The following is a 23,167-nucleotide window of genomic DNA, read 5'->3' as shown; positions in this document are numbered from 1 at the left end:
TTTATTGAGGGCTATTTTTCTGTCCGTTAACATCCTTTCGTTTTGTGCCCACAAGCGGCAGTGTTGTAAACGGCTGATACACTTAAAACCCTTTTTATTAATCCCTTTGTCTCATGGTGATGGCCAGGGGTGTTACATTACAAATTACAAATACTCAAATTACTGTAATTGAGTAGTTTTATCAGGAATTGCAAATTACTAAGTAGTTTTAAAAATGTGTACTTTGACTTTCTCTTGAGTACATTTTTAGTGCAATATCTGTACTTTTACTCCAATACTTTTCTTCAATCACTACATTATTTTTTCCTGTCCATGGGGATTTGAAAAATCAGTCCTGTGATTCATCCAATCAAATTGCACACTGAAGGAAAATTGCAACTGAACTACCTCAAGACATGGGCAATTTATAAATGCAGCAAACGTTTGGAAGCATTAAAAGTGTCCCAAAAAGATGTCCAAAATCTTTACACGCATTGACCCAGAGATTGTTTAGATGCATGTCACTGATGAGAAGAGGAAGGATGCTTACTGCATAATGACCTTAAACACCCAGCAGGCACAGAAGTCAACATGACGTCAGATTGAAGTTGTACCCCAACGTCATGGGGACATTGCATTTTTTTGTAAATGAAAATAGAGTTGATGTCAGAACTCAATGTCAGGCCGTCGAAGTCAATTTCCAACATCAAACCTAAAATCAATCAAATGTCAATGTCTAATGATGTTACAGCTTGACGTTTTGTGGACGTTATTACTATGATGTCTATCAGACGTTGGATTTTGGTTGTCATAACTGATGAATAAAAGTCAGTATTTGAAGTCAATATGACGCTAGTTTAAGATGTTGGATCAATATTGGATTTGGATCACTTTCCAACACAACCTAAAATTAACCAAAAATCAACATCATTTGACGCCATTATTGAACATCAAAATAACATTGTCCTTAGACGCTGACTAGACATTGAATTTTGGTCACCGGACGTCACGACCTACATCTAACCTAATATAAACGTCTTATGAAGTTGTGTGCCTGCTAGGCAATAACTAAAGGCAAAAACGTTTACACACATCCACAAATTACATGTACTGTAAACACATCAGCTTTTTACAGCGTAATACTCACTACTGACTACTTAGTACACTCAGTAATACTAATAATACGTAGTACGAACTCATAATACTCAGTACTCACAGTTTTTTTAAATGGCCTACTTTTCACTCATACTTTGAGTAATATTTTTATACTTTGAGTAATAATAGTAATAAAACAGATACTTTTACTTGCACTACATTTTTAGGCAAGTAATGGGGCTTTTACTTATGATTTTTCAGTACTCTTTCCACCACTGGTGATGGCACATGCTGCGGTAATGGTCATTTTGAACTATGACATACTTTACATAAGTTTAGTCAGTACCGAAGTCCAAACTGAAAAAAAAAAAAAATGTTAATATCACAATGTAGTATACCCAAATTATTATATTAAGTAAAAATATAAAAATACAAAATTTCTTTGAAATTGTGTTGTTTGTAATTTTACTTTAATAACGTTTTTACAATTTGAATCTTGTTGTAATGTAATGTTTTATTACCAAACTCTTATTTTAATGCCTATAACTGCACTGTAAATATGTACTTTCTGAAAAATTGTGGAAACTGAAAATAAAATATTAACACATTACTTTCCAATAATTAGCTCCAAACAAAAAACATTTGTGTATATGCTTATTCCATATCAGTCTCAAATTCTGCTTGCTCTAATATAACTTAAGGAAGTAACTTTATGTAGTAGCTTTATTGAGTGCTGCCATGTGCCGCGGCCATGCTGTCAGTTAACCCATGAAGAGTTTCTCAAGTTCACATTGTTTTATGTTCCCAGTAAGTTAGTTATCAGTTCTACTGTAGATTTATACATTTACTATAACATAAACAATTATGTTTATGTTATAGTAAATACACTGCTTCCTGCTTCGCTACTGTTCGGACGTCTTTGCCTACTGCTCCGCTCTCTGCTCACTTGCTTTTATATCTTAAACCCTAATTTTAACTTGAGCCTATCAGCACAGTGCTCAAACGACACAACTTGATGATCAGCATCGATTCTACAAACTTTCTGGAATATAGCTTTACTAACAAGAGGGGAATTATCGTCTAAACAATCCTCCCGCTACCAGCTATCAGCTGCTCACATTCCTGAGACGGGAAAACACGGCTGTGAAAATGCCTCTGGATCGGATTAATTCAGATTCTCACTGCTGTACAAACTGCCACAAACTTCTACAAAAGATTGCAGTTCTTGAAACAAAGTTACTTGCGATCCAACCAGAACTGCAGCGTCATTGTGGACGCTCACAGCAAATAGCCGGTGAGTCCCATAAATCTATTCCTACCACTATTCCGAGCACTGAAAAACAGATTAAAGCTGTTGAAAATGAGCATTGGCATAAACAAGGTGCGAGACCAAAGGGTACTCACGGGGTCAGATCATACGCTGCCGCATTAGCGTCCTCTACCCCAAATACAGCTCGGACTCAAATACAGCTTCAGAACAGATATGAAGTATTGAGTAATATGGGTGAAGAATCCCCAAATGCAGTCAGACAGAGATCGCATGACTCAGCAGCTAACTCTGCATGGAACAGAGGCTCAAGGCCGACTAGACAGCGGCATTCTGCTCCGATCGCACCTGAGATAAGAACACTAGTTGTAGGAGATTCAATAATCAGGAATTTTAGGAGCAAATCTACAATGACATACTGCTTCCCTCATGCAACAGTTTCTGATGTAAACAAAGAACTTAAGGAAATTCTGAAGAAGCACAAGACTGCAAAACGGATTATCATCCATGTGGGGAAGAATGATATTCGAAAGGAACAGTCAGAACTGCTCAAGAGAGATTTCTGTGAGCTCTTGGAAACAGTTGAAAGAGTGAAAATTCAGCCGTTCATCAGTGGACCACTCCCTGCAAGAGGGACAAACATGTTTTCACGGCTGCTTGGTCTAAATGTATGGCTGCAGAAAGCATGTAACAGGAAAGGACTGAATTTTATTGACAACTTCAATCTCTTCTGGAACCAAAGACAACTGTTGACATCAGAGGGTTGTTCTTAAAGGGATAGTTCACAAAAAAAAAAATACTATTAATTACTCAGCCTCTCTTGTTCCAAACCTGTTTGACTTTCTTTCTTCTGTTGAACACAAAAGAATATATTTTGAAGAAAGCTGGAAACCTGTAAACATTTACTTTCACAGTACTAAAATCAAATAATTGAGGTCATTGGTTACAGGTTTCCAGCTTTCTTCAGAATATCATTCATTCATTTTCTTTTCGGCTTAGTCACTTTATTAATCCGGGGTCGCCACAGCGGAATGAACCACCAACTTATCCAGCACATGTTTTACGCAGCGGGTGCCCTTCCAGCTGCAACCCATCTCTGGAAAACATCCATACACACTCATTCACACTCACCATACACTATGGACAATTTAGCCTACCCAATTCACCTATACCACATGTCTTTGGACAGTGGGGGAAACCGGAGGACCCGGAGAAAACCCACGCGGACGCGGGGAGAACATGCAAACTCCACACAGAAACGCCAACTGACCCAGCCAGGGATCGAACCAGCGACCTTCTTAATTACTATACTGTTACTATGCTAATAATTATGTGAACATTCACATTCTGTATATTAATGGTATGGAGACATTGAAGGTTTTGATATATGTAGACTTAGTATTGACATTGTTATTTTATATTTTATTCACAGGGCCACTGGAAACCAACTACAATGAAGATGCAAATTTCTTCACTGTACAATTTTGCTTGAAAAAACAGCTTGATTGTACAGTAAAATTCTGGGTTTTTTTTTTCCCACTAAAACAGTGATATTCTGTAATAAGGCCTTGTTCACTATTGCACACACTAGTTCACTGATATACTAGTGAGGGAATTCAGACACCGATGAACGCCTGCTGTTAATAATTACAATAACTAAAGGAAAGAGAAACAAGAAACACAAGCAGTTACTTAAGTTACAGCATTAAATAAAATCAACTAAAATAAAACACCTTCAGTCTCAGAAGAGGATCATTAAATAACTCCACAAACAGCTTCAGCAGATTCACTTATTACTGACCACTTTAATTTCTATCCAGTTCTCATTGAGAATTTATTGAGAACAGAGGTTTAGGTGTTATTTTGTTTGGTGTCACCATATTGGAGGTCAGTGCCTGCTTTAATAGGTCTCTTCACCCTTGCCTTACTAACTTTTGAATTTCTCTGGGTGTTATTACTCAGAGTTTATAAAATAATTTTCTAATAATGTGTGTTAATAAGTCTTGCACTGACTGGGCTAGGATTATTAAATGCCTAGTTGTGGCATTGATTATATGAAATATTTAGCTGTTTTTCACTGTTTCATATCTTTATATCATCAACTTCATGTAGACGTAAAAAGCATCCAGTGCATATTCCAGTTAACAGAGTAAAAAAAAAGCTGCTATGAAGACAAACTCAGACCTCAAAAATCCAATTAAAATTAGAACACTTATAAATAAATAAAAAAAGCTAATTTTTTTGCTTATAAATCTTTATAATTCTGTGGCACATGAAAACGTGTTATGTTACTTTTAATAATAGATTAAACATTGGATAACATCGGTGAATTATATAATTTCAGGACAGGTTCTGCCAAACTAAAAACAAAATCAGCTTCTCCAGATACTTTATTGTTAATTTTTATTTGATTTTGCTTGGCTTGTTTGCCGTAACAAATTAACTTTTCAAAAAAAGCAGTTTAGCTTAGTTTAGTTGAGCTCTTAAACCTTTACTCTTCGATCTTAATGTTTCTCTGGCTGTTATAACTGTGTTTCTGAAACTCATCAGTTATAGTAAGAAATACAATGAGAAACTATACTGTGTCTACTTGATCATTACAGATATAGTTCCTAGTATTTTATAAGTTAAGCCATAGACAATAGTTTCATTTAATATTGTTTGGGGTATGTTACAGCTTCTCATGGAGGATCAACAAACAATTATCAAAGAATTGTTAAGTAATTTGAATTTAATTAATCTCATGCATAAAGCACAAACCCTAGAGATCTCCAGATGCATATGAAGACACACAGACATCAATAATCAGGATATGAAACTCAACCAGGGTTGCTAAAAAAAAAAAGCACATCCAGCACGTTTTACGCAGCGGGTGCCCTTCCAGCTGCAACCCATCTCTGGGAAACATCCATACACACTCATTCACACTCACCATACACTATGGACAATTTAGCCTAGCCAATTCACCTATACCACATGTCTTTGGACAGTGGGGGAAACCGGAGGACCCGGAGAAAACCCACGCGGACGCAGGGAGAACATGCAAACTCCACACAGAAACGCCAACTGACCCAGCCAGGGATCGAACCAGCGAACTTCTTAATTACTATACTGTTACACAAACTGAAAAATCACATGTGCATAAGTATTCACTCAATACTTGCTCAATATTGCTCAATACTTTGTTGATGCACCTTTGGCAGCAATTACAGCCTCAAGTATTTTTGAATATGATGCCACAAGCTTGGCACACCTGTCTTTGCCCATTCCTCTTTGCAGTACCTCTCAAGCTCTATCAGGTTGGATGGAAAGTGACGGTGTACAGCTATTTTCAGATCTCTCCAGAGATGTTCAATATGATTTAGGTCTGGGCTCTGGCTGGGCCACTCAAGGACATCCACTGAGTTGTTGTGAAGCCACTCCATTGATATTTTGGTGGTTTGGGTCATTGTCCTGCTGGAAGATGAACTGTCAGCCCAGTCTGAGGTCAAGAGCACTCTGAAGCAGGTTTTCATTCAGGATGTCTCTGTACATTGCTGAATTCATCTTTCCCTCTATCCTCACTAGTCTTCCAGTTCCTGCTGCTGAAAAACATCCCCACAGCATGATGCTGCCACCACCATGCTTCACTGTAGGGATGGTATTAGCCTGGTGATGTGCGGAGCCTGGTTTTCTCAAAACATAGCGCCTGGCATTCAGTCCAAAGAGTTCAATTTTAGTCTCATCAGACCAGAGAATTTTGTTTCTTATGGTCTGAGAGTCCTTCAGATGTCTTTTGGCAAATTCCAGGCGGGGAGTGGCTTCCGTCTGGCCACTCTACCATACAGGCCTGATTGGTGGATTGCTGCACAGATCGTTGTCCTTCTGTAAGAGTGACCATCGGGTTATTAATCACCTCCCTGACTAAGGCCCTTCTCCCCCGATCACTCAGCTTAGATGGCCGGCCAAGAGGAATCTTGGTGGTTCCAAACATCTTCCACTTACGGATGATGGAGGCCACTGTGCTCATTGGAACTTTCAGACCCTGAAACTTTCAGACTCATGGGAACCTTCCCCAGCCCTGTGCCTCGAGACAATCCTGTCTTGGAGGTCTACAGACAATTCCTTTGTCTTCATGCTTGGTTTGTGCTTTGACATGCACTGTCAACCCTGGGGCCTTATATAGACAGGTGTATGCCTTTTCAAATCATGTCCAATCAACTGAATTTACCACAGGTGAACTCCAATTAAGCTGCTGAAACATCTCAAAAATGATCAGTGGAAACAATGTACCTGAGCTCAATATAGAGCTTCACGGCAAAGGCTGTGAATACTTATGCTCTTTTTTTAAAACGTTTTTTTTAATACTTTTTTTATAAATTTGCAACAATTTAATTTTTTTTTCCACATTGTCATTATGGGTTATTGTGTGTAGAATTTTGAGGAAATAAATGAATTTAATTCATTTTGGAATAAGGCTGTAACATTAAAAAAATGTGAAAAAGGTGAAGCGCTACGAATACTTTCCGGATGCACTGTACATGATCATTTCCATCACTTTCAATTAGTTTTTTTTGTTTCTAACGATATATGTATATACATGTATGTATGTTTATACAGTGCTCAACATAAATGAGCACACACCCTTTTGAAAAGGAATATTTTTATCTACAGTGAATATAAACAATATATTTTGGTGTATTTAAACAAAAGAGTTTTATTAAACAGTTATATCCATTAAAATAAAAGTTTAGTCATTGAATATCTTTAGGAATAGACAGATAATACATTTAAATTCAAATTAGTTATTGAAAAAAGAAATTTAAAAACTAAAATTCCAACTAACTTTTAGATTTTTATGTTTCTTTTGACTTATTCTGTTTATTAATATTTTATTAAATATTTTTCCTTAACATTGGTGTACTAATTTTTGGACTCTGATCTTAAGTTGCTGTTGTTGTTGTTGTTGTTGTTTTTAAAGATTAGTTCAAGTTTTATCTGACTAATCTACGTATATACACCTGATATACACATGTATTATTGTAAAGCATCCTATATAAAATATATATTTAAAAGACATGTCTGTGAGGGGTGTAGTCATTTATGCTAAGCACTGTATATATATTTTTTTCTCTAATCATTTATCTATTTTATATATATATATATATATATATATATATATATATATATATATATATATATATATATATATATATATATATATATATATATATATATATATCCCTATCCCTATTAGGCCATGCATTCAAATATTCTTCTCTCTTGTTTTCCTATGATCATGACAATAGTTTACAGAGTATTTTTTTTCTGCTTATTTTAGGATGTTAGACATGCATTTTGCATAATTTGCAGCTTTCACTTTTCCAAGTTATTGTAAATAACTTATGTAAAAGACGCATTATAGCAAAATCAAAATGGAACATAAAACAAAAACTTATTATAATCTAATTCATACATGCAACAATTTATTTTGCGAAATCAATTCATACAGACAACAACTTATTTTGAAAAGCCCAGCTTAATCTCTTATCTTGCTTTTGTGCAATACCCTTCAGTGTCTGAATTCACTCGTTGTGTTAATTAACTGTCAAGTGAACTATATTAGTGAACTATTGTACATAGTAGTGAATGAGGGCACAAAGTGTGATTTCAAACGCAGACTTTAAATATCGATTCTGAGCTCTGTCCATTCAGAGTTTACTCCTGTTGGTTATTTTCAAGAAAATGAAAATATTATCCAGAATGCACATTAGTGAAAAAAACTGTATTTACAGTAAAATGTGATCTTTTTTTAACAGCAATCTCTTTACAGTGTCGAACTGCTGCATCAATATTGACATTTTCAAGGAAAGTCACAATAATTGCACATAATTCAAAAATAGGTTGATTTACTTACATTTTCTTGGTTTTTGTTAAATAGACAATAAGACCACAGATTCCTCCAACTGCCACTAAAACCCCAATGACAATCCCAGCTATTGCTCCTGCTGACAGTCCTCCTCCTCCTCTGCCATCAGCCTCTATGACAAATATACAAGACAACAGATCATATAGTGTGCACAGCACAAACTGTACTGCATTTAAACCTATATCAATTTTTAAATGTCATTGTAAAAGATGTATTTTATTCAAAACGCTATGCTGTAACAGACAATAAAACCACTTTTATAAAATAAAACCACAATAAAACCACATTTTATAAAGTAACATAACATGTAACAGGGCTGATATAAAAAAACAAACATGGATTTTTGAAATTATTAATTATTTTCAAGGATAGATCTGCAGGTTGTGCTGGTGGATCACAATTACTGTAATATTACATTTTCATCTTTTGTCATTTTTTTGTCTGTTTACTGTTCCATGTACACTGGTGTGTAACTGTGTTTACAAAATAAAAGTTTAGTTTAGTTTAGTTAGCTGTAACTGCTTACCTTGAACTATTAAAGCATGTGTTTTAAATTCTTTTTTGTTTGTGACTCTATTAAAGGCTGTACAGATGTATTCTCCACTGTCTGTGAAATCAGTCTTATCAATGGTGAATTTGTCTGTGGTCACACCAGTGTCTGACCCATTAAACATCCAGCTGAATGAAGCAACAGGTTCAGAATTTGCAGAGCAAGACAGAGACACTTGAACCCCTAAATTCACCACATCTGGAGCCCTAATAGAAACACCATCTGGTCCATCTAGAACACAGACAAGAGACTCACTGTTAAGAGGAACAAACTGAGAGCTGAAGAATGTCTAGAATTTATCAGGTCACATGTTGAAATGTTTCACACTCACAGTTGATGGTCAGGGTGAGTTTTGCCGTCTCAGAGCTGACAGGGTTACTGTATGTACACTGATATTCTCCAGCGTCTGATCTCTGCACTGGACTGATGGACACTGATCTGTTATCAGATGAAAAGATGATGCTGCCGCTAGGAGACAGAGGACTGTTATCTTTCATCCACTGCACAGAGGTGATGGTGCCGCTTCCCTCAGATGTGATGTTAGCAGATGTTTCACCCTCGATTAATGATTCTTCTGGTTCAATGAGCCTCACATTATTTATGCCATCTGAGTGAATAAAAAAAGTGAACAAAAAGGGGTTTTCTAATTTAGCAAAAACAATAATAAAACAATGCTCTGTCAACTCTTATTAACCCAGAAGTGCAGAAAGTATGGTACAGCAAAACCCATTGAAAATGGAGCTTGCTGCTCACAACCAGGTCCACAAGATGGCCATCTTCAGTCTATCAGCTCACCAAATAGCAGCCTTCAGTTTTTCAATGCACAAGATGGCCACCGCCAGTCCATTCGCTCACAAAATGGGCATAGCCAGTTCACCAGCTTACAAGATGATCACAGCCAGTTAGCGCCAGCTCAAAAGATCAAAAGTCTCTTCCTGTTGAAAGTCTCTTCCTGTCATGGTTTCCGATGCGGAGTCGCTGTCGACTGAGCTTCAAGAATGGCTGTCACCACCTGAGTTGCCAAAGCTGCTGCCACCACCAGAGCTATTACTGCCAGAGATGCCACCACCACTGTCAAGCCTGGTTTATACTTCTGCGTCAAGTGATCGGCGTGACCTACGGCGCAAGTCTTGCACGTAGCTGCTGCGTGCTGTTTCTGTTGCTCTGCAATAACACTTCCGAAACGCTAGCGGCAGTAGGTGTCTATGTTTCTCTATGTCAAGTTCCTTCGCAAGTGTTTTGTTTATTCTGAATGCTTCCTTAATGTACAAGTGGCTCAAATTCGCTTATGTTGAGGTGGGAATCGATGGATGTGTAACAACTTTAATCATAAGGGGAACACAAAACAGCAGTCTCCATCCGGAGCTCCTTCACGGGACTCCACACTTGTAAACATTCGCTGCATCAGGCTTGCGTGGCTCTCACCGGCGCCCACACTCATCAGTGCAACCAAGCCAACCAATCACAGAGCTTGAGCTAAGCGTATGCGTTACATTTTTTGAGAGGTGTGCGTCAGCGACACCGACGGCCACAGTGAGGGGCTTTGCATCCACGCGTAGGCTGCGCCGTAGCATACGGGTGCACTTGACGCAGAAGTATAAATCAGCCTTCAGAGGCAGAATTGTCACAACTGACAGAACCACCACTACCAGAACCGCCAAAGCCGCCGCCACTCCTAGAGCTACCACTGTTGCCAGAGCTACCACCTTCACTGCTACCACTGCCAGAGACACCGTTGTGCCCAGAGCTGCCATCATTGCCAGACCTGCCACAATCTTTGATGCTACAGCCTGATCCAACAGTGCCTGCTGGCTGCCTTTTTGGATTACTCGATTTCTTCTTTTGTACCATTTGCTCCTGTTAACCATGCCTGTCTTACCATTGCTTTGTTTTAATCAAGATGCATTTAGAACATACTTCATTGTCAGCACACTTCTTTATATGTTGATGGCAAGCATGAAGTCTTTATTGAGCTTGTGTCTGTAAAATGTTGGTCTGTGTAAGAAAAATGTAATTTATGTATATTATTAATTTCTACACATATCTAACAAGATATTCAAGGAGTGTGGTTAAATGGTTTTAACAATATGAACACACAATTAACCTAGTTTGACTAATCCTTTTGTTTAATTTTGTTTTTCATGCTACAAAAACAGTGGAAGTAATTATAGCAATTAAAAACTAATGTTAAAGGGCACATAGGTTACCCCTTTTTTCATATTTAATATGAAGTCTTTTGTGTCCCCAGAATGTGTCTGTAAACTTTCAGCTCAAAACACCCATCAGATTATTTATTATAGCTGTTTGAAGTGTCTATATTATAGCTGGAAAAAAGTTGTAGCTGTTTTTTTGTACTGGGTCTTTAAGGCTAGTCCTCCCCGCCCACCGTTCCCACATGCCTGTCAGCAATTGTCGCCCTTGGCTGCCTCAGGAAGCAGATCTCACGTAACGTGTGTGAGAAATACTACAGTAAGAACTTTAACAATCAGTATTTGATGCATTTTTTTCGTGTAGTTGCAACAATGAGTCACACACAATGTCATTACAAAGTTCACGCACACAGACAGCGAGGACACACACACATAGCGCAGACACATGCACACACACGCACACACACACACACATAGCGTAGACACACACACATAGCGCAGACACACACACACACACACACACACACACACACACACACACACACACACACACAGAGACAGCATGTTAAGCTTTGCATTCGTTTTGCACGTAAATGTGACATGATACTGGTAATCTCCACTGCTGTATGGATATCTGTTATGTTAATGTATAAAATAAACCTGATTTAACGTCCACAAACCGGGATTGAAGCGTCTTCTGTTATAATTGTTCTGACACGTGGCTGTGCTAATTAAGTGAATCGCTGTACTTCATTACACACATGCTCTGTTTTAAAACATTTTAAACATGTAAATCTCACTCTTGATCCCGTTTGATGATGATTGATGATCCTAGCGCGAACTGAACAGATCTTTTATTCCCGGTTGCTTTGCACAAGTGCTGTCTTGTTGATATGATTTTACACGTGACTAGCGGACATGTAATTTGCGCTCAGCTGTCAATCAATGTAGGTAAAGTTGCGTTCGATCTGAAAACCGATCCAATTGGTCCACCGTTTTTATGTTGTTAAATTTGAAAAAAAAGGATTGGGTGTGTTTATACACTATACTTACACACATTTCTGTCCAAACAGCTTGTAAAGTAGATTTTTCACCATAGGTGCCCTTTAAAATAAGCAGTTGAAGAGCCCAAACAAAAGCAGACACTGATCTTCATCATGGTGAATGAGCAAAAAAAAAATAAATAGTTGAAATACTTTTGTTTACATAACAGAAACAAAGTCAAAGGTTAGAAATAAGTGAAGCTGCTGATGTTTGTATAGTTGTTTAATGATCCTCTGCTGCGATCTTGAGAGATTAAATGTGTTTTATATTTAGTTGATATTTAGTTTGACTATAAATTGGATTATTCATTGATTCATTCATTCATTCATTTTCTTTTCGGCTTAGTCCCTTTATTAATCTGGGGTTGCCACACCGAATGAACCGCCAACTTTTCCAGCATATGTTTCACGCAGCAGATGCCCTTCCAGCTGCAACTCATCACTGGGAAACATCCATACACACTCATTCACACACATACACTACAGTCAATTTTAGCATACCCAATTCACAATTCAAAATATGCAACCATCGCTCGCTTTTTTAATGTCTAATCATCTTGTTTATTCCCACTCCTTTTCGCAGCACTGTATGACAGAATTTCGCATGCTCCAAATAGTGTGACCGCGGCATTAGTGTTCAACCCTCTGTAGTGAGGACCATAGTGAGGATTTTGCTCAGGGATTTAATGGGTTAAATGTGTTCAATGTATTTTTTACTGAAAGAGTCAGGGTGCATGTGAAGCAGTCAGTGAGTAGTGTCTGTGTGCGGACTGCGGCGTAACATGAAGGGACCTTAGAGACGTAACTTGTAGTACGTTAGAGGCGTAACTTGAAGTTATGAAGACATGTCAAAACTTTGTTGCTGGAAAGATGGCGCTGTACATCAGTTATTAACATCTACACCTACTCCACACCTGAACCCAAACATCACAGTTATTAACGTCTACACCTACACAAACCCTCAACCCAACCATCACAGTTTTTAACAGTTACGCCCCTTTATGTTACGCCCCCGGCTTGCAGTATGCAGACACACACACACACACACTGGGCTCTATTTTAACAGTCTAGGCGCAAAGTCCAAAGCGCAGGGCGCAAAAGCTTTAATAATACCAATCAGAGTCTCATCTCCTATTCCCTTTAAGAGTCGGTTGCGTTGCGCCATAGCGCATTTGCTATTTACATGGCAGACTTTGTAAGTGTAAAAACTAAACCCTTTACCAGAGAGAAAACAGTTAAACAGAGCACAAGAATGAGAGATGAGCCTCCTCATTCTTTACTTTCACATTCACTCTGATGGATAAAGAAATGTGTTGTACGCACAGACATCCATTACCCTGTCCATACTTAAATTTGTTTGTTAAGCGCAAAGATTTGTTTCAAAACTCAAATTCTAAATTCAGTTCTAATTTCCAGCAAATGAATAAATGAACAATAATAACGATGTGTGTTCAAAAAACTTATATCCAAATACACATGTTTTGCCCCATATGGTCTAAATCCTGCAATCTAAATTTGTTTTAAATAAAAATGCAAATAAAAATATGCAAATAACAAATAATACTAGGCAAGGCAAGTTTATTTATATAGCACATTTCATACACAGTGGCAATTCAAAGTGCTTTACATAAACAAGAATAAAAAAAGACAATTATAAGAGAAAAAATAAATAAATAAATAAAATGATTAAAAACAGATTAAAATGTGTTAAAGCAAGTTATAAAAGAATTTTTTTTAAAAAGAAAAGAAAGACATAATAGTGCGAACTGTCGGACATAGAACAGTGCTCATTCAGTAAAGGCACAGCTAAACAGATGTGTTTTCAGTCTTGATTTGAATGTGCCTAATGTTGGAGCACATCTGATCATTTCTGGAAGCTGATTCCAGCAGTGAGGGGCGTAGTAGCTGAAAGCCGATTCACCCTGCTTTGATGGAACTCTTGGAATTTCTAGTTTATTTGATCCTAAAGATCTGAGTGATCTATTAGGTGTGTATTCAGTGATATCTGTAACATATTAAGCTCCTAGGCCATTTAGTGATTTATAGACAAGTAATAATCCTTTAAAATCTATTCTGAATGTAATTGGGAGCCAGTGTAAAGACCTGAGGACAGGTGTGATGTGCTCTGATTTTCTGGTTCTGGTCAGAAATCTGGCCGCAGCGTTCTGGATGAGCTGTAACTGTCTGACTGTCTTTTTGAGAAGGCCAGTGAGGAGGCCGTTACAGTAATCCACCCTGCTGCTGATAAAAGCATGAATAAGTTTCTCTAAGTCTTCACAAAGCATCTGATTCTTGCAATGTTTTTGAGATTATAGTGTGCTGATTTACTGACTGCTCTGACATGACTATTGAAACTCAGATCTGACTCCAGAGTCACACCAAGATTCTTGACCTTATTTTTTGTTGTTTGACCCTTAGAGCCAAGGTATGCATTTACCTTAAGAACCTCATTTCTGTTCCCATACGCAATGACTTCAGTTTTCTCTTTGTTTAACTGAAGAAAGTTTTGGCACATCCAATTGTTAATTTCATCAATGCATTGGCAGAGAGTGTCAATGGGGCTGTAGTCAATAGGTAGTAAGGCTAAGTAGATCTGAGTGTCATCAGCATAGCTGTGGTAAGAAATTTGGTTCTTTCTCGTTATTTGGCATCATTAGGTACACTGTAAAATAATTCTGTAAAATTTACGGAAAAATACTGGCAGCTGTGGTTGTCAGAACTTTTTTTGGAAAAAATACAGAATTTTTCAGAAAAATTGTTTTTACAGAAAAATTTTGTATTTTTAAGAGAAAAAATGTATTCATTAACCGATGCAATGATAATTTACAAACCTTTGAGTTAATAATTTATATTTGCAGAAAGCAACTACATTCTAATTGGCATTTAGTGGCATTAAAATCAATATTTTAATTGTCTGAGTAACATATCTGAGCATATTGATATTGAGAACCATTGTACATCAGTTCACTACAAAAACTTTCAAACAACGTAAAGTCATTAAATACATTATTGTGTGACTGAAACTAACAAACAGACATTCACTTCATTAGTTACTACACAGTTACATTTAAACAAAAGAAGATTTAGCATAACATCTGATTCTCTTTGTCATTCATCTTGGACTTGCTCACAGACGCTACTATCCTCCACAATGGTGACACAAAAATGATTAACTGTAACAAACAGGACTGACAACCACTCATCCAGCCAGCAGAGGGAGCCCTCACCTGAATTCTGACTGCCAGTTCTTCATTGGTTACTTCCTGTTTGGCGGCCATATTAACCTGGCCATACCAAACACTAGGTGCAAAGTATTGCCATTATCTGCTGCCTTACCTAGCGGTTTCTTACTGTTTTGTTCTGCCTTTTTGTTATGACCTTTGAGCCTGTTTTTGTTGACTACTGATTTTTGGATTACTGTTTTTGCCTTGGTTCCCTTGAAGGACTTTCTGTTTGTTACTCTGAACTTGCATGCTTACTGACTCCGATTTAGCCTGGTGATTTGGATTTGTTTGCTGAGAGCTATTTAAACTTCTTGCACTTGGATCTAATCTGTTTCCATGTTGTCACCACCGCCATTGTCACAGAATACTTCGCCTAACATGGATCCAGCAGAAGTTTCTCAGATGCAAGCTGCATTTGCTCATCAAAGTGATGTACTAAGGGGATATCAGGATCAACTGCAGCAATTGTCGAACATCAACGATCATCTCACTCAATACATCCGTTCACTTCCTGCTCCTCAAAGCTCTTCGGTAAGACTAGCTTTGCATAACAAATTTGATGGCTCGCCTGAGCAATGTCGTGGGTTTGTTCGCCAATGTAAGATATTCTTTTCTAGCCAACCTGACACTTATGCACTAGATACTCAGAAGTGTGCAGTGTTAATGTCGTTGCTAACCGGACGAGCCCTAGATTGGGCTTCGGCGGTTTGGGAAAGCGATTCTGCAATACAAACGTCCTTTAATCATTTCACATCCCAACTGCATGAAGTGTTTGCTTCTCCTGAAGGGGGACAGGATATTTCTGAACAACTCTTAAATTTAAAGCAAGGATCACGCACGGCAGCTGATTATGCTATTGAATTTAGAACACTTGCAGACCAGAGTGGATGGAATGACGTTGTACTCAAAGCAGCATTCAAACAAGGATTAAATACAAGAATTCAAACTGAACTAGCCTGCAAAGCAGTGGATTTGACGTACAGTGAATTCATAACCCTGGCCATTAAGATAGATAACTTACTACGTAGCAACCCACGCCTTTCTAAACAACGAGCAACCAACCTGGAACAAGCCCAGACATGCCCGGACACTCCAGAACCCATGCAAATAGCTGCCACTCGTCTCTCTACTGAGGAAAGAGATCGTCGTCAACGTGAAAACCTGTGCTTCTACTGTGGAGAAGAGGATCATCACACAACTTCCTGTCTCCACAAAGCCAAGAAATCTTCCCGAACCAAATACAGTGTGAGTACCATTGAATTTCCCACCTTTTCTAACCACAGTTTCCTTCTGAATTGTGAGTTAAGTTACGATACTGCTACTCAATGTGTTTCAGCGATAGTGGATTCTGGATCAGCAGTTAATGTTATTAGCCAGGAACTCACTGACATATTAAAAATCCCAACATCCCCTTGTATTCCAGTCATCAATATAACCACAATTGACAATGGTATCATCGGCTCAGGGATAAAAGCCATCACACCACCTGTATCACTTTGCATTGAACTGTTCCATAAGGAAACCATCACATTCTATGTGGTCCCATCATGTAAATATGAAGTTATCTTGGGTCACCCATGGCTTACCATCCACGACCCAACCATTTCCTGGAATCAAGGTGAACTTGCACACTGGTCTACTCAGTGTCAGCAACGCTGCTTTTCCAATATATTGTCTCTACCATGCTCATCCACCAGCATTGAAAGCCCAGAAATCCATTCACAAGTAACAGCCCTATATGGAATTTGCAGAGGTGTTCAACAAATCTAACGCAGCCCAACTACCGCCTCAACATACATCGAGGAGGCCCTATCTTCTGGTTACATTCGACCCTCTACTTCCCCAGCAGCAGCAGGATTTTTCTTCATAGAGAAGAAGGATGGAGGCCTCCGTCCATGTATTGACTACCAAGGATTGAATAACATCACTGTCAAGTATCGCTACCCTCTTCCCTTGGTTCCTCCTGCCCTTGAACAATTACGTGAAGCCCGTATCTACACTAAACTTGACCTCCGAAGTGCTTATAAGCTTATCCGTATTCGGGAGGGTGACAAGTGGAAAACAGCATTCCTGACCACTAGAGGGCACTATGAATACCTAGTTATGCCTTAAGGCCTTGCTAACTCACCGGCGGTCTTCCAGTCATTCATAAATTACATATTCAAAGACTTGCTAAACAAATGTGTCATTGCTTATATGGACGACATTTTGATTATTTTGATTTCAGCCCCCCTCACATCACTGCTAAAGGGTAAGCCATCTAAACTGAAATGGAATCCAGAGACAGTAAAGTCGTTTGAAAAACTTAAGACCAGCTTCACCACTGCACTGATTCTGAAACACCCCAACCCAGAGCTACCGACTGGATTACTTCAACCTCTACCCATCCCTCATCGCCCATGGTCACACTTATCGGTAGATTTTGTCACTGATCTACCCAACTCCAATAACTACACCACAATACTCGTCATCATAGACCGCTTTTCTAAAGACTGCAGACTAATTCCACTCAAGGGACCACCCACAGCCATGGAAACTGCCCTTGAATTATTCCAACACGTATTCAGAGTGTATGGTATCCCAGAAGACATAGTATCTGACAGAGGCCCCCAGTTCACTTCCAAAGTATGGAAAGCATTTTGCAAACAACTCGACATCAACGTCAGCCTCACTTCAGGTTATCATCCTGAATCTAATGGCCAAGTGGAGAGATTAAACCAGGAAATTGGATGCTACCTCAGAACCTACTGCAGAGAGCAAAACAAATGGAGCAACTTCCTCCCTTGGGCAGAATATGCTCAAAACTCCCTCACACATTCATCCACGGGACTGACTCCGTTTCAATGCATCCTAGGCTACCAACCCTGGTCTGGTGAACCCTCTATGGTGCCATCAGTGGACGACTGGGTCAAACGTAGTGAAGGAGTATGGAACAACGCTCATGTGAGACTTCAAAGAGCTATTCGAACCCAAAGAATCAACGCAGACCAAAGACGACGTCCACACCCCAACTATCAACCTGCCCAGAGAGTCTGGCTATCAACCCAAAACCTCAGACTACAACTACCTTGCAGGAAGCTCTCACCAAGGTATGTAGGACCCTTCAAAATTCTAAAGCAAATTAACAATGTTACATACCGTTTAGAGCTTCCTGCTGATTACCGCATCTCCCCTTCCTTTCATGTTTCCCTCCTAAAACCGGTCCACCCAACGTTTGACCCCGGCACATCGAACCCTGAACCCCCTCTGCCTTTGGAAATTGATGGAGCACCTGCATATGCCGTCAACAAGATTTTGGACTCTCGCCGCAGAAGGGGTCAGTTGCAATACTTGTTGGACTGGGAAGGCTATGGACCAGAGGAGAGGTCTTGGGTTCCGTCAAGGGATATACTGGACCCATCTCTCACCCAGGACTTTCACCGGAGGTACCCCAATCGCCCAGCACCACGACCCAGAGGTAGACCTAGAAGAAGTAAACCCGGAGGTGTTCCTAGAGGAGGGGAATCTGTAACAAACAGGACTGACAACCACTCATCCAGCCAGCAGAGGGAGCCCTCACCTGAATTCTGACTGCCAGTTCTTCGTTGATTACTTCCTGTTTGGTGGCCATATTAACCTGGGCACACCAAACACTCGGTGCGAAGTATTGCCATTATCTGCTGCCTTACCGAGCGTTTTTCTCACTGTTTTGTTCTGCCTTTCTGTTATCACATTTGAGCCTGTTTTTGTTGACTACTGATTTTTGGATTACTGTTTTTGCCTTGGTTGCCTTGGAGGACTTTCTGTTTGTTACTCTGAACTTGCATGCTTACCGACTTCGATTTAGCCTGGTGATTTGGATTTGTTTGCTGAGAGCTATTAAACTTCTTGCACTTGGATCTAATCTGTTTCCATGTCGTCACCACCGCCATTGTCACATTAACAGTATTTTGCTGTTGTTTTTCTTGATTTTACAAAAAAATACTGGCAGCTGTGGTCGTCATTAATGTACTGTTTTTAACATTTCACATTCGTAAATTCAGTTTACAGAATATTTCTGTTAAAAATACATTCCACAGTCTGTATTTTTCATCAAACACATTTAACCCCTCAAATCCCAGAGCAAAATCCTCACTAGTGTCCTCACTACAGAGGGTTGAACACTCAGACAGGGATGAAGTTAATGAGATAATTAAGTGTCTAATTAAAGGAGTATTGAGAATTATTGATAAACAACTGTTAACAAACAGAATCACTGACGGAAAGAACAACAAGACCAAATAACACAAATTACAGCCAAAACGAAGATAAAATCAACTGAGAATAAAACTCTAAAACTTTTATTTCTCAAGATCTCAGCAGAGCTCATTAAACAACTCCACAAACATCAGGAGCGTCACTTATTACTGACCTTTGACTTATTTGTCACATGAACAAAAGCTCTTAATGAAAATTCTGTTGTTAATTTAAAGTCACCACGATGGAGGACAGAGTCTGCTTTAGTCGGGATCTTGAACCTCTTTCTTCAAGGAGGTCTTTGAATTGGTTGCTGATATTAATTGTGTTAATTACATTATTTGAATAGCATGAAAAGCTAAAATAAAAAGTAAGATTACTTGTGGAGAGTTTAACTATCATATCAAAGCCATCCTTGCCTTTTTGTTGAATATCATGTTAAGTGTGAGAATTGAATAATATGTGTAAGTGAAACCACTGAAGATTCAGCAATCAATGACAGTTTAACAGCTCTAAATACACTATTCACAATGAGAATGTTTGACCTATGGCAGAACTTGAAAACACAGACTTCAACAATTAGTCTTTGAATCTCAATAATGGTGACAAATAAAAAACAACCCAGAACAATACAAAACACTCTACTAAAATATTAAACCCCAAAAACAAAAATAAAGGCAAAGAAAGAAATGTTAAGAGCATAAAGCTGCATAATTTATTCATGCTGGGAGTTTTGTACTATGCTGGTACCCAGCATGCATTGCAGAATGAATGAATAAAGCTTCGGTCACACAGGGTTTTTCCTCCCATAGACTTCCATTCATACGCACGCGAATGCGTCAGACCGGAAACGAAGGGTCATGCGTCAAGTTTCGCATGTTGCTGCAGTGCAGTTCAAGCTTGGTGAACTCTGACCTGCGAAATCGCATCACTTGACTGCGTGAGACCAATCGAGGATCAAAACATGACCTCTCTGGACAGAAATTTAAAACATGGAGCAATCGCTCGCTTTTTTTAATGTCTAATAATCTTATTTAATCCCGCCCCTTTTCGCAGCGACGTTCGATAGAATTTCGCACACACAAACTCCAGTGTGACCGTAGCTTTATGCAGCTTTTTTTTTTTTTTAGCAACCATGGTTGAGGTTCATATCCTGATTCTTGATGTCTGTGTGTCTTAAGTGAGGTTAAATTGCTAGGTTTTCTGCATAAAACTCTAATTATTAATTCCTTTATAATTGTTTGTTGACCCTTCTGGAAATGATACTACTGTCCCAAAAAACATCACTTCAATAAAATAATGTGCAATTATTTGTGACTTATAAGAGAAATTCTGTAATAAGTACACAAAGGTTTTCATTTTCTTTCTTGCTATAATTGATGAGTTCCAGAAATACAGTTATAACAACCAGAGGAAGATTAAAGTGTTAAGGTTCAAGACCTCAACTAAAACTGCCTCTGATCTCCATGATGGTGAGGTCAAATCAAACATTTGAAATAAAATTATAAACCTCTGTTAATTATTATCAAATATTCTTGCAGATATGAGAGCATTTAAGTCAAACTGTAATCAGTGAAGCTGCTAATGCTGTTATTTAATGGAGTTGTTTAATTCTCGGTTTTAATTCAGTTGGTTTGGTGCGAGGCTGTGTCTGTAGTTTTATTTCTTGTTCTTTCCTTCAGTGATTGTGCGTGTTAACAGCAGGTGTTCATCATTCAGTTATTTGTGGTTATAAAAGCTGCAGTCACACTTGACTTTTCTTCCCATAGACTTCCATTCATACGCAAGCGAATGCGTCAGACCGGAAACGCAGGGTCATGCGTCAAGTTACGCATGTAGTTGTGGTGCAAAGTTCAAGCTTGGTGAACTCTGACCTGCAAAATTGCATCACTTGACTGCGTGAGACCAATCGAGGATCAAAACAGGACCTCTCTGGACAGAAATTTAAAACATGGAGCAATCGCTCGCTTTTTTGAAATATCTAATAAACTTGTTTAATCCCGCCCCTTTTCGCAGCGCAATACGACAGAATTTCGCACACACAAAGCCCAGTGTGACCATAGCTTCACTCTGTCTAGTGGACTAAACTAATTGACTAATTTAGGGACTAGTGAATGAGGGTGTATGGTGAGATTTCAGACACTCTGATTAGTTTCTTGAAAACAAAGGTTAGATCTGTTACAGTTATTTTCCGTATTTTGTACTGAAATGAGCTGTTAATCATTTAACAGGTTTTCACTGTAGATTGTACAGACTTTTACTGTTAAAATCACAGACATTTTTTACAGTGTAGCATATAAAGGTTGAACAGGAGAGGTGCCAGAATCGAGCCTTGTGGGACTCCACATGTCATGGGTGTCCATCTTGACCTATGGTCACCTATACTGACATAGTAACCTCTCCCTTCAAGGTAAGATCTGAACCATTTGAGGACCGTGCCAGACAGTCCAACCCAGTTTTCCAGCCTATCCAGAAGTATGCTGTGATCGACAGTGTCAAATGCGGCACTGAGCTCGAGCAGTACCAGCACTGTTAGTTTGCCTGAATCTGTATTTAGGCGGATGTCATTGATTATCTTTATAAAGGCGCTCTCTGTACTGTGATGTGGTCTGAAACCAGATTGAAAATTGTCTAAACACCCCTTAAGTTTAAGAACTCGTTAACCTGGTTAAAAACAACTTTTACATTGATTTTGCCAAAGAAGGGGAGATTTGAGATTGGCCTGTAATTGCTCAATAGGGTGTTATCCAGGTTGCTTTTTCAAGAGGGGTTTAACAATTGCAGTTTTAAGTGAGTTAGGAAAAATCCCAGAGAGAAGCATTTACCACTTTTAGAAGATCAGTTTCTAAACAGGTAAACACAGTTTTGAAGAATGATGTGGGGAGCGTGTCAAGACTGCAGGTTGATGTTTTCATAACTTGCACGATCTCTTCTAAGACTTTACCATTAATTGCCATAAAATCAGACATAATGTCTGATTTCTTAAGTTGTGGATGAGCTTGTCTATAGTCGACACAACTTGGCTGATTGTATGAGATGATTGTCTTTCTGATATTATTGAACTTGTCAGTAAAGAAATGAGCAAACTCATTACATTTGCTTTCAGAGAGTAGCTCACTGCAAATCCTACTGGGGGGGGGGGGGGTGTGAGTCTTTCTACTGTTGCAAAGAGTGTACAAGCATTATTTAAGTTGCTGTATATAAGATTTGAAAAGAAAGTCTGCCTAGCACTCTTTAGTTCCACATTAAAATCATGAAGACTGTCTTTAAGGATAGACTTATAGACTACTAGTTTCGTCTTCCTCCACATACGCTCAGTTTTTCTGCACTGACTTTTCATCATTTGAATTGCTGTTGCGTTTCTCCAAGGGGCTCTCTGTCTGCTAGTCATCTTCCTGACTTCAACAGGAGCAATGGCATCTATGACATTCTTAATTTTAGAGTTAAACAAATCAAGGAGAGAATCAGCAGAGTCTGCAGATATACTTGGTGCTAGCGATATGGCCTTCATAAACAGCTCATTAGTGTTCTCATTTATGCATCTCTTTCTGACAGAGACAGATCTGTCTTTAATAGCTGGAGTGATCAATATATCAAAGAAAATACAGAAATGATCAGATAGTGCAACATCCTTAACAACAGTTGATGAAATGTGTAAACCCTTAGTTATAAGTAGATCAAGAGTGTGTCCACGATTCTGTGTGGGTCCTTGAATATGCTGAGTCAGATCAAAAGT

The 23,167-nt window shown here is 38.7% G+C and overlaps 1 protein-coding gene across 1 annotated transcript in view; it reads right to left on the bottom strand.

Annotated features, from left to right (window-relative positions):
* LOC130242764 (carcinoembryonic antigen-related cell adhesion molecule 20) overlaps positions 1-23,167 on the bottom strand; it is a 44,897-nt gene that overhangs the window by 7,417 nt on the left and 14,313 nt on the right. Inside the window, exons 3-5 of the mRNA XM_056474665.1 lie at positions 9,131-9,406; positions 8,776-9,030; positions 8,238-8,361 (exon numbers count right to left, since the gene is read on the bottom strand). Coding sequence (XP_056330640.1) covers positions 8,238-8,361; positions 8,776-9,030; positions 9,131-9,406 — 655 coding nt within the window. The remainder of the gene's footprint in view (positions 1-8,237; positions 8,362-8,775; positions 9,031-9,130; positions 9,407-23,167) is intronic.

The sequence above is a fragment of the Danio aesculapii genome, chromosome 16 (assembly GCF_903798145.1).
Source record: "Danio aesculapii chromosome 16, fDanAes4.1, whole genome shotgun sequence".
Taxonomy (NCBI): Eukaryota; Metazoa; Chordata; class Actinopteri; order Cypriniformes; family Danionidae; genus Danio; species Danio aesculapii.
Note: the sequence above shows the minus strand (reverse complement) of the source record. Positions and strands in the feature narration are given on the sequence as shown.